The sequence below is a fragment of the Thamnophis elegans genome, chromosome 8 (genome assembly GCF_009769535.1).
Source record: "Thamnophis elegans isolate rThaEle1 chromosome 8, rThaEle1.pri, whole genome shotgun sequence".
NCBI classification, from domain to species: domain Eukaryota; kingdom Metazoa; phylum Chordata; class Lepidosauria; order Squamata; family Colubridae; genus Thamnophis; species Thamnophis elegans.
In genome coordinates, this window is record NC_045548.1 from 77,277,886 (window position 1) to 77,290,641 (window position 12,756).

The following is a 12,756-nucleotide window of genomic DNA, read 5'->3' on the forward strand; positions in this document are numbered from 1 at the left end:
GAGCCATTTGTCCGGGCACGCGAGGCGCTGCCTGCAGAGCAGTGATGGGTTTCAAAGTTTTTTAGAACCTCTTCTGTAGGTATGGCCTGCTTTGTGGAAGTGGCTTGCCGGCCATGTGACCAGGTAGGAGTGGCTTGCCAGCCATGTGACTGGTTGGGAGTGGTTTGGCAGTCATGTGACTGGGTGGGCATGGCCAACTTGTGAAAGGTGGTGAAACTCACTTAACAACGCTCTTGCTTAGCAACCAAATGTTGGCTCAGAAACTCTGGCATTTGAAGCACGCGGGGGAGGCAGCTGGATCCGGTTCTAAATGGCACTGTAGATTTATGGAACCTCTTCTATAAAAGAGGTTAGAACTGGCACCCCTGCTTCAGAGCATGAAAAACCAGCCCTACGGGTAAACCGGAAGTTTGGAAATGTCCGTCTGGTTTGGTCATAGGGTCAGTTTTAGCTGGTATTGGAAGCTCCTGAAGCCTCTGGAGGGTGAAAAATGGCCTCCACAGAAGGCCGAAGACAGCTGGCCAGCGTGTGCATTTGCACTGCCCAGCTGACAGGACAACACCTCATGTGCAAAAAATGATCCTATGAGCAAACTGGAAGTCCGTTCCCAAACTTCCGGTTTGCCCATACAGCCGATTTTTCATGCTCCGGAGCCTTCAGGGAAGCTCCTGACGCCCCCGGAGGGCCTCTGGACGGGTGGGGAAGGCTGTTTTCACCCTCCCCAGGCTCCTCTGAAAAAAGCACACCAAAAATGGGGGAGAGCACTGGTCATGCATGCATGCACGCTGTGGTCGTGCGCATAGCATTATGGGTGTGGCACGCCCGCACACGACCCCCTCCTGCGCTCCCCCCACTTTTGGCACGCGAGCCACAAAAGGTTCACCATCACTGGTGTAGGGTCTCCAGCTTGAGCAGGGGGTTAGACTAGAAGACCTCCAAGGTCCCTTCCAACTCTGTTGTTCTGTTATTCTGACTATCTCTGGGAATTAGGAGAGCCCAGCATCCTCAGATGGTCTCCTGTTCTTCACTTCTCCTCTGCATATGAAACTCTTATTGTGAGTCCAAGCAATTTCAGCATCGTGTGTCTATGTGTGTGTGTGTTCTAGCATAACTGGAACGCCTCGAGCAATTTCAACCAAACTTGGTACACACATGACTTACTCTCTGGAAAGAAATATTGTGGGGGTAAGACACTCCTAACACTCCTTGGGGGGGGTGTTCTGTTATGATACAGCCTTTTGTGCCATAAACTGTCTTCTACTGTACAGCACAGTGGAGTTGCCATGGTAACAGCTTCACAGTAGTCCACAAGGGGGCTCCCTCTGGTAAGGGGGAAAATCCAACGTTAGAAATTACATCCGGTCTGGATATTTCCCCCCTATAAATAAATAGTCGGGCATCGCTGGGTGTTCGGCTAGTTATTTATAATAGTAAACACAAGTGTGGCAGACTCACAGGAAGTGACAGGTTCACGAGGAACCCGCAGCACGTTCCCACTAATTCCTAAAATTCTTTTTCTTGCAAGGGAAGGGAAGCTTCTCCCTTGGTTATCTTCTTAACCTCAGGTATACCATAAAAGAATTTACGTGCTTGGAATATTCTCCCCTTTTTTCTTTGAGAACTTGGCGGAACCTCTCTGCATAAATAGCCTAAAATCCAGAGGTTGGTGCGGATGGGGGAAACCGAGGGTTTACTGAGCAGAAGGTTAAGCCACTTAGATCATTTTACTCCGTTTTTTTTTTCTGCCCCAGGGGTTGGCTTTGAAAGCAGGAACGCAACAGGGTGAAAAGCGGAGCAAGTTCTGCTTCATTTAACTAGTTACGGTTCGGAAGAAAAAAAATTATGCCCAGAATGTTATGCTGTGAAAATGTTATTTTGTCTTGAAAGGTGGTTTCGTGGATTGCAAACAGAAACAATTGCAACCTCTTCCTTACATTCAAGGAGTAAGGGACTGTTCTGATCTAGGCTTCCGGAGAAAGCATACATCACACGCTTAGTCCCCAAAAACTCTCTTTTATTTTAAACGGCTGTGAATTAAGGTCGTTCACAGCCCATTCACAAAGAGTCTGTGAAGAGTCTGACAGATGTCTGCTCGAGTTGCCAAAGTCTTTCAGGGTAATGTTGAGAAGCGTCCACCTTTCTCTCCCTTGAAACGTTGCCAAGGAGCTCACTGCCAACTAGTTTTGCAAAGCCTAACGGAGCACAGAATCAAACGGAGCTTCTCAGAGTTTGAACCAACCAGAAAATGTTCTTATTGTTTCGCCACATCTCCAAAATATAGATTTTAGCCTGTTTGTGAATTTACTAATGTTCAGATATTCAATAATTGACAAAGTCGATTTGTCCCCCTTTAGATAGAGGATAGACAGACAGACAGGATACTGATACATAGGGATATAGATAGTTAGATAGGTAGGTAGGTAGGTAGGTAGGTAGACAGACAGACAGACAGACAGACAGATAGATGTGTATGTGTGTGTGTGTGTGTGTGAGAGAGAGAGAGAGAGAGTGGGAGGGAGGGAGAAGGATACTGGTAGGTAGGTAAGTAGACAGACAGACATGGATGGATGGACGGACAAAAAGATAGATCTATTATAGAGAGCAACTGGCCAATTGTGCACATGTTCACCCCAACAAGCAGCTGGGTGTCGCAGAGGCTGTGGATCGAACAAGATGTTCAGCATACTGGTAGCGATGGTAAGAGCAACACACCATTGACTCACACACGTACCACTAAAAGCTGTTTCTCCCAGGTTTTCCCCATTATTTTAGATGTTTGGGCATTGATTGGTCCCTGCAAAAGGACAACCTACACTTATTTAAACATCTGTTCTTCATGGCTACAGGAGCAAAACTACTCAAGGGCTAGGACAGAAATTAAAATTCTGGTTGAGTAGTTAAAATTATGCAATATAAGAAGCAGTATGTTACTTTCCAGGCTCGGGACTGCCTCCTCCTCCTCTTCCTTCCCCCTGCAAACCTTACATCCTTCTAGCACTGATGATGTTCCCTACTTGGGTCATGGAACGTCTGCAAGAAAAACACCAAGCTCAGAGAGCACCACGGAGCACCCACCGTCCTCCTCCTTCTCCTCCATTCTGCAAACCCCACTCTCTTCTAGAACTGATAATGTTATCTAGCTTGGTAATGAAATGTCTGCAAGAAAACAACCAAGCTCAGAGAGCACCACGGAGCACCCACCGTCCTCCTCCTTCTCCTCCATTCTGCAAACCCCACTCTCTTCTAGAACTGATAATGTTATCTAGCTTGGTAATGAAATGTCTGCAAGAAAACAACCAAGCTCAGAGAGCACCAAGGACTCTTCAGTCCTCCTCCTCCTCCTTCTCTCCACAAACTCCATTCCTTTCCAGCACTGATGATGCTACCTAGTGGGTCATAAAACATCTCTTAAAAAAACCCACCAAATCATAGAGTATCAAGGACCCCGGATAGCTTAATTGTCCTTGGTTTTTGCTGCACAATTTAAGGGTTTATCTAGCCAATATGGGTTCAGTGCATAGCCAGTGGACAGAGGGCGAGAGAGAGACTCGGGTTCAGTACAGAATGATCTGGGTATGGACTGAATAGCAATAGCAGTTAGACTTATATACCACTTCATGGGGCTTTCAGGCCTCTCTAAGCGGTTTACAGAGTCAGCATATTGCCCCCAACAACAATCCGGGTCCTCATTTTACCCACCTCGGAAGGATGGAAGGCTGAGTCAACCCTGAGCCGGTGAGATTTGAACCGCTGAACTGCAGATAACAGTCAGCTGAAGTGGCCTGCAGTACTGCACTCTAACCACTGCGCCACTTCGGCTCTGAAGATGTTACTTAGTTGGGTCATGAAATACCGGTAAGAAAACCACCAAACTCAGAGACCCCACAGTCTTCCTCCGCCTCCTCTGTGTAAACCCCATTCCCTTCTAGCCCTGATGATGTTCCCTAGTTGGGTAATGAAACGTCTGCAAGAAAACAACCAAGCTCAGAGAGCACCAAGGACTCCTCAGTTCAGCCCTGAGCTACAAAAATCAACTTCTATCAGTATGGTGAAGAAATCAAGCAGATATTGCCCAAAATATTCTATTTCTTATAACCATGAACCGGATCTACCTGGAAAGACATTGGATTGACATTATATGAGCCTTTTCACCGAATTCCTGACATCCAACGGACTCTTCAAATACATGTTGCCACCCGCTACAAGATGAATGAATATGGAAGAATGAATTAGTCCTTCCTTTCTAATTGTTAAACCCTACATCCACAACTTCTGAAAATTCGAATCTTAATTAGTTCATATAATCTGGGATCAAATCGGAAGGGGTTGAGGTAATGACCTTCAGAAGGCATTTACTAGCACTTAGACTTACATACCGCTTCATAGTGCTTTACAGCCCTCTCTAAGCAGTTTACAAAGTCGACATATTGCCCCCAACAATCTGGGTCCCCATTTTACTCACCTCGGAAGGAGGGAAGGCTGACTCAACCTTGAGCTGGTCAAGATCAAACTCCTGGTCAGGATTGAACTCCTGGCAGTTGGCAGAATTAGCCTGCAGTGCTGCATTCTAACCACTACACCACCACAGCTTCCTTTTTCTTGTTTATCTCCCTTCCTACTCATCTTCCTTCCTTCTCATCTTACTTCCTTCTCATCTTCCTTCCCTCCTTCCCTGCCTCCTTCCTTCCTTCCTTCCTTCCTTCCTTCTTTCCTTCCCAATAGCATATATACTGCTTCACAGGGCTTTTTACAGCCTTCTCTAAGCAGTTTACAGAGTCAGCCTTGTGCCCCCAACAATCTGGGTCCTCATTTTACCCACCTTGGAAGGATGGGAGGATGAGTCAACCTTGAGCCTGGTGAGACTCAAACTGCCAAACTGTAGGCAGCTGGCAGCCAACAGAAAGAGCCTGCAATTCTGCACTCTAACCACTGGAAAGGAAGGAAGGAAGGAAGGAAGGAAGGAAGGAAGGAAGGAAGGAAGGAAGGAAGGAAGGAAGGAAGGAAGGAAGGAAGGACTGACTAGCAATAGCGCTTAGATTTATATATCGCTTCAGAGTGCTTTCCAGCCCTCTCTAAACGGTTTACACAGTCAGCCTTTTGCCCCCAACAATCCTCATTTTACCCATCTGGGAAGGATGGGAAACTGAGTCAACCTTGAGCCTGGTGAGATTCGAACTGCCAAATTTCAGGCAGTTGGCAGTTAGCAGAAGTAGCCTGCAGTACTGCACTCTAACCACTGCGCCTCCACGACTCATACCTAGATTACAAATATGATTCACTGTTTTCAAGGTTTGGAATTCAAGAGATAAATATTTGGATGGCAGAGGGTTGATGCGGCTGTTTGCAAGACGGTAGTTTATATTATGATTAGATGCTGGGTCAATTTCATCATTACAAATACGTGTTCCTGAACAACACGAGAAATATCTGTTTATACATTTTTCATGTTAAGTAAGGATAAGAAAGCTTATAATTATCTCTAGACCTGCTATGTAAGGGGAGGGGAATTTATCACCTTTATTTGATTATCTTTCCAGCATCCAGCAAGGGTGGATTTTTTTTAATTTTTATTTTATTTTCCTCTGTGGAGTGATGGTTATTTGATGTTTGGGTCAATTTTTTATTTTGGTTTTTGTACCCATTTGTGTTGTTATTGTTGGATTTTTTTCCCTGTTTTCTTTGTTTTGCATTGTATTCTTGTTGATAAAACATAAAATCAATCTATCGATTTATTGATTGATCCGATAGATTCATATTGATAAAACATAGAATATAGATAGATAGATAGATAGATAGATAGATAGATAGATAGATAGATAGATAGATAGAGATAGATAGATAGTAGATGGATAGATAGAGACAGACAGACAGACAGACAGACATTATGTGTTATCAACAGGAATCTATCTATTATGTATGTATGTATGTATGTATGTATGTATGTATGTATGTATCAAATCCCAGTAAGGGTATGGCCAGCTGATGAGAGCTAAATAGCTTGAAATAGATCTATACTAGTCTCCCTTTATTTATTTATCAGCACAAATTAAAAAAAACACAAATATAACAAAGGCAACAGTAAAAATATTGGGGTTCTGTCGTGATGGACTCTTGTGACGAGCCGATAGACAGATGATGGAAGCAGTTAGCTTCCTCCCATAATTGGGGCTTACCAGGGGTTGTAAAAAATCTAATAGGTATGTATGTATATATGTATCTATCTATCTATCTATCTATCTATCTATCTATCTATCTATCTATCTATCTATCTATCTATTTATCTATCTATCTATTTATCTATCTATCTAGATAGGCAGGCAGGCAGGCAGGCAGGCAGGCAGGCAGACAGACAGACAGACAGACAGACAGACAATTATGTTTTATCAACAGGAATCTATCTAGATAGATGATAGATAGATAGATAGATAGATAGATAGATAGATAGATAGATAGATAGATAGATAGACAGACAGACAGACAGACAGACAGACAGACAGACAGATAGATAGATAGATAGATGATAGATAAATAGATGATAGATAGATAGATGATAGATGATAGATAGATAGATAGATAGATAGATAGATAGATAGATAGATAGATAGATAGATAGATAGATGATAGATAGATAGATAGATAGATGATAGATAGATGATAGATAGATAGATAGATAGATAGATAGATAGATAGATAGATAGATAGATAGATAGATAGTCTAAAGGAGGAAGAAAGAGACAGAGACACACATGCACAGAGAGAGAGAAAGAGAGGGTGGGTGGGAGGGAGGGAGGGAGGGAGGGAGGCTCCCTGACTCCATCCTTGGTGGTACCCAAAAAAGACTCTTCCGTTCTTGTCTTGGCACTTCCTTCTTTCTTTCCTTCCTTCCTTTCTTCCCTCCCTCCCTCCCTCCCTGGATAAAAAGGGAAAAAGACTTCAGGCCCCATCAGTATCTTCTTTTGGTAACTTGGGGGCCCTTAGGAAAAGACCCCCTTGATTGAAATGGCTTATTGTAGGATGGTGAGCTTTTCCCAGCACTTTCGGAGGTGATCTAAAAACGACACCTGTCCATCTGTCCATCAGGAGACCAGGAAATCTCTTGCAACCTCTCAGTCCTATTTCTACACCCTCCGTGAACATCCAAGTATGGAAGATAAGCATCACCATAAAACGAGCTTCATTAGAGACCTGTTGCCCCATCTCATCCCCGCCAGCTGAATTAAGGCTGCAGTTTGCATTAAATCATGCCTCATTCTCATCTCAGCTTCTGGATCCGTCCCTCCTTCCCTCCCCCCCCCCCTCCCTCTCCCACTGCTTGGAAACCCCAAAGTCACAGACAGCCGTTCAAACATCTTACATTCTTCGTCTGGTAGGGTAGATAACATCACAATCCCTGCTGCGTTCGGAATATTCCCAGATCCACCCTTGAAGCAATTAGCTTAATCCAATTAGGGAGACCCTGGGCTGCATTTCCTAATCCAAGCCTGGCGGTTCCATTTGCAAGTTCTTTTATCGCTCTTCGTTTAACATCTGCCACGGAAGGGAGATTTTTTTTTCTCCCCGTGTCTGCAGGGTTGGGAGAAATGGGGGCAACAGATGCGCCAGGTTTTTAAAAGATGGAGAGATTAAGAGCGCCAAAGAAAAGGAAGCTGCCTAGATCCAGAGACGGATTTTCTAGCTAATTTGCTATTTAAAGATGAGCTTGGCAGGAGTTGGTGGTTAATGATAAAATGGCATAGGCATGAAAGCTGGCTGACTGAGTTTTCGGACCCAGATCTGCAAACACAACCAACCAAGGTTCCTTTAATTAGCGGTGCCAACTGCCCTGGCAAAAAGATTCTCTCTCTCGCGCGGGCTAACAAGTCTATCCGGCAGGGGAGATGGACATTTGTTTGCCACACCTATTCATCTCCGCCCCCTGCCTTTTATCTCCAAAGCTAGAGTTGGGCTTCTCTACAGCGGTGGCTCTTCCTTCCCCAGGACCAGCCCATAGATTTCCACTGCTCTCCTCTCCTCTGCCTTCTGCACATCAGCGAGTCAGGCACTGAACCCAGATGTTCCTCCTCTTCCGCATCAGCCACCTCCAGACCTGGGGGCTGTTGACTCTGTCAGGCCTGTAGCCATCTTTTCACCCTATTCATTTTCTATGGTGGGAAAATGGGAGGGGGGATTGTATGGCGTTAGATGATATGTAGCCATAACAACATTCTTTCTAGAAAGCCAAGGTCATCTTTTGTCTCTGCAACTCTGCACCTGACCAGAACTGTATGGGTGGAAGCTGCCAGCATGGCAGTGGGAGATTGGACGGTGTGATGGACTCATGGGTGTGGGGGCAAGATCTTGAACTTTCAACTGGGTGGGGAAAACCGGGAAGCTTTCAGATTCGGGTTTCCCCAGATGTGCCAACATGTCTCTCTTAATTAATTGGAACTTTGAGGAATATTTTGCCTCGGACTCTGATTTACTTTTGGATGCTATCTGGAACCCTGACAGACTCTCCATCTGAGGGATGATGGACGGCCCAGGCTCTGCCCCTCTCTCTCTCTCCCTCTCTCTCTCTCTTTCTCTCTCTCTTTCTCTCTGACAGCTCCATTCCCTCTTCCCCCTCAGAGCTCACTGCTTGCCTTGATGCTGATCCTGACTCCCACGCCTCCTCCTCCAATGATTTGACTGGTGGAGAGGCCAGTGATCAAGAAGACACAACACTGAGGCAATCACCAGGAGATGGTGAGTTCTAGTCCTATCTTATGCTTGAAAAATGACTAAGTGACTTCCGGCCAATCATCGGGAGACAGTGAGTTCTAGTCCTGTCTTAAGCATGCTTGTTCTCCTTGTCTGCACTTCCTGCAGCAAAGGGGAAGCTGATAGTTTCCTATGATAATTCATGGCATGTCCCAGAAGTCACGGGGTCATGGAGAATTAGGATTGGATGGAACTCCACATCCTGGTTTAGAAAATTGGAGTCAGTATATTGGAAGCTCCGGATTGGCTTTAGAGGAATGTTGGTTCTGATAACCCAGGCATAAAGACTTGGGGAAAATGAATGGATGGATAGATGGTTGAATGGATGGATGAATGAATGATTAAAACATATGAAGAACGGTTGCAGGATTTGGGGGTGGCTGGTCCAGAGAAAAGAAGGACTGGGGGGCGGGGGGCATCATAGCAGTATTCTAGCATTTGAAAGGATACCACAAAGAAGAGTGGGGTCAAATTATTCTCGGAAGGACCAGAAGGCAGGATGAGAAGCAATGGATGGAAATTGATCAAGGAGATATTTAACCTAGAGATAAAGATAAATTTCTTGACAGAATCAGTGGAACGGTTTGCCTTTAGAAGTTGTGGGTGCGAATGTATATCTATAATTGTATGTAAGAGAATAAATGATGGTATATTATAACCTTTTAAATGGAATAATAAAAGTATAAGAATGGCAAAGAAAAAGAATAACCATGTGAATGTATATCTATAATTGTATGTAAGAGAATAAACGATAGTAAGAATATAAAGCATAATATAGGTAAACAATATTTTGTTACAAATAGCTAAGTATAAATAAATATAGAATAGTACATAAAAATGGATAACGATTAAGGGGACCATGAATGCAAGATAGAAATGTATAGGAGAGAAAACGCTAACTGCAAAGAAACCGATACGGAACTGCGGTATGATATACGATGGAACTTCTTGTTCCTATGTTGTTTTAAGTCATGTGTTTGTTTTTGTTGATGTGTTTATGCGTTTAAAATAAAAATTTAAAAAAAGAAGAAATTGTGGGTGCTATAACAACAGAAAGTGGGAATGGAGAGAGGAGTAGAGGGTCTCAGGGTTGACTCAGCCTTTCATCCTTCCGAGGTGGGTAAAATGAGGACCTGGATTGTTGTTGGGGGGGCGATATGCGGACTCTGTAAACCGCTTAGAGAGGGCTGAAAGCCCTAGGAAGCGGTATATAAGTCTAACTGCTATTGCTATTGCTATAGAGGAAGGAGAAAGGAGAGGGAAAGAAGAAAGGAAAAAGGAGAGGAAGAAATGGAAGTAAGAGTAGGAGGGAAGGTAGGAAAGGGAAGAAGAGGGGAGGCAGGGGGGAGAGGAAGGGGAAGTAAAGAAGGGAAAGGAGAGGAGGAAAGAAGAAAGTATAGAATGAGATAAGAAGGGTGGGAAAGAAGGAAGGAAGAAGAAGGAAGATGGTTGTAAAATAAGATGGGTGTATGAGATGGTAGAAAAGCAATCTCGATTACATAGTTAATTCTAGGGGGAGAAAAATTGTTATAAGCGTTAAGAGATAAGACACATTATTAATAATACTTATGAGATTGTATATTTGTGAATGTATATATAAGAAATAAAAAAAAACTTCTTTTCATAAAAAGAAGTTGTGAATGCTCCAACACTGGAGGTTTTTAAGAAGAGACTGGACAGCCATCTGTCTGAAATGGTATAGTGTCTCCCGTTTGAGCAGGGAGTTCTGCTAGAAGACCTCCAACATCCCTTCTGGCTCTATTCTGAATTTGAATTTGAATGTAGCAATAGCCCTTAGACTTATATACCGCTTCATAGTGCTTTTACAGTCCTCTCTAAGCGATTTACAGAGTCAGCCTATTTGCCCCCAACAATATGGGTCCTCATTTTACCCACCTCGGAAGAATGGGAGGCTGAGTCAGCCTTCAGCCTGGTAAGATCCGAACTGCCAAATTGCAGGCACCCGGCAGTCAGCAGAAGTAGCCTGCAGTACTCCACTCTAGCCACTGCGCCACCACGGCGCTCTTGGCATATGCTTGGAGCCTTCCAGCTTTCCTACGATCGTTACTGACCTCAATCTGCTGAAGAGCTTCTTCCCGTTGACGGATGACTTCTAGGTCCTCTTCCGTGATCTCGGAGAGGAGGGCATTTTCCTGGCTCTGCTCTACCTGTGAGCCGTCTCCACCGCCAAAGATCTTCTCATCATCTGCCAGGTCAGAGAAAGGTGTCTTGGGGCTTTGCTGAGGAGAAAGAACCAAAAGTGTAGGATTAGAACTGTAGGATTCAAAAGCTAGGACAGAGCCTTCAAGAAGAGTTTCTGTTGTTTAGGAATCCATAAATTCCCTCAATTTTGCTGAAACTGGACTATTAGTTATGATGTACACCCCAGATTATTAAATGTGAGGATGCATACATTTGTCAAATGGGGAGAAAGGGGAGTTTATAGGAAATAAACCTGATAAATACTTGAAACACAACCAAGAGTTCCAGGCAGTGTACAAATTCAAAGGGTGGAAAATTGAATTACTCCTTTGTGAAATTAAAACTCGCATGCTAATACAGCTCTGTCAATTGCCTATATTGTTTACACCTCAGAGATAAAAACGGTTGGATCCGTATTTAGACACAGTTTAAAAAGTAGCAAAGCAATCAATTGGACATAAGACATTAGTAATTTAAGAATTATAAGTTACATAATTTGCTCATCTCTATCTATCTATCTCTCTCTCTCTCTCTCTCTCTCTCTCTCTCTCTACTATCTATCTATCTATCTATCTATCTATCATCTATATCTATCTATCTATCATCTATCTATCTATCTATCTATCTATCTATCTATCTATCATCTATCATCTATCATCTATCTATCTATCTATCTATCTATCTATCTATCTATCTATCTATCTATCTATCTATCTATCTATCTATCATCTATCATCTATCTATCTATCATCTATCATCTATCATCTATCTATCTCTATCTATCTATCTATCTATCTATCTATCTATCTATCTATCTATCTATCATCTATATCTATCTATCTATCTATCATCTATCTATCTATCATCTATCATCTATCATCTATCATCTATCTATCTATCTATCTATCTATCTATCTATCTATCTATCTATCTATCTATCTATCTATCTATCTATCTAATCTATCTATCTATCTATCATCTATCATCTATCATCTATCTATCTATCTATCTATCTAATCTATCTATCATCTATCATCTATCATCTATCATCTATCTATCTATCATCTATCATCTATCATCTATCTATCTATCATCTATCATCCATCTATCTATCTCTATCTATCTATCTATCTATCTATCTATCTATCTATCTATCTATCTATCTATCTATCTATCTATCTATCATCTATCATCTATCATCTATCTATCTATCTCTATCTATCTATCTATCTATCTATCTATCTATCTATCTATCATCTATATCTATCTATCTATCATCTATCTATCTATCTATCTATCTATCTATCTATCTATCTATCTATCTATCTATCATCTATCATCTATCATCTATCATCTATCTATCTATCTATCTATCTATCTATCTATCTATCTATCTATCTATCTATCTATCTATCTAATCTATCTATCTATCTATCATCTATCATCTATCATCTATCATCTATCATCTATCTATCATCTATCATCTATCATCTATCTATCTATCTCTATCTATCTCTCTCTCTCTCTCTCTATCTATCTATCTACTATCTATCTATCTATCTATCATCTATATCTATCTATCTATCATCTATCTATCTATCATCTATCATCTATCTATCTATCTATCTATCTATCTATCTATCTATCATCTATCATCTATCTATCTATCATCTATCATCTATCTATCTCTATCTATCTATCTATCTATCTATCTATCTATCTATCTATCTATCTATCATCTATATCTATCTATCTATCTATCAATCATCTATCTATCTATCTATCTATCATCTATCATCTATCTATCTATCTATC

General features: G+C 42.2%; 1 protein-coding gene across 2 annotated transcripts in view; it reads right to left on the reverse strand.

The window, feature by feature from the left end:
* TSNARE1 (t-SNARE domain containing 1) overlaps positions 1-12,756 on the reverse strand; it is a 243,636-nt gene that overhangs the window by 103,493 nt on the left and 127,387 nt on the right. For both annotated transcript variants that reach the window (XM_032223182.1, XM_032223184.1), the window contains one exon: positions 10,812-10,979. In XM_032223182.1, coding sequence (XP_032079073.1) covers positions 10,812-10,979 — 168 coding nt within the window. The remainder of the gene's footprint in view (positions 1-10,811; positions 10,980-12,756) is intronic.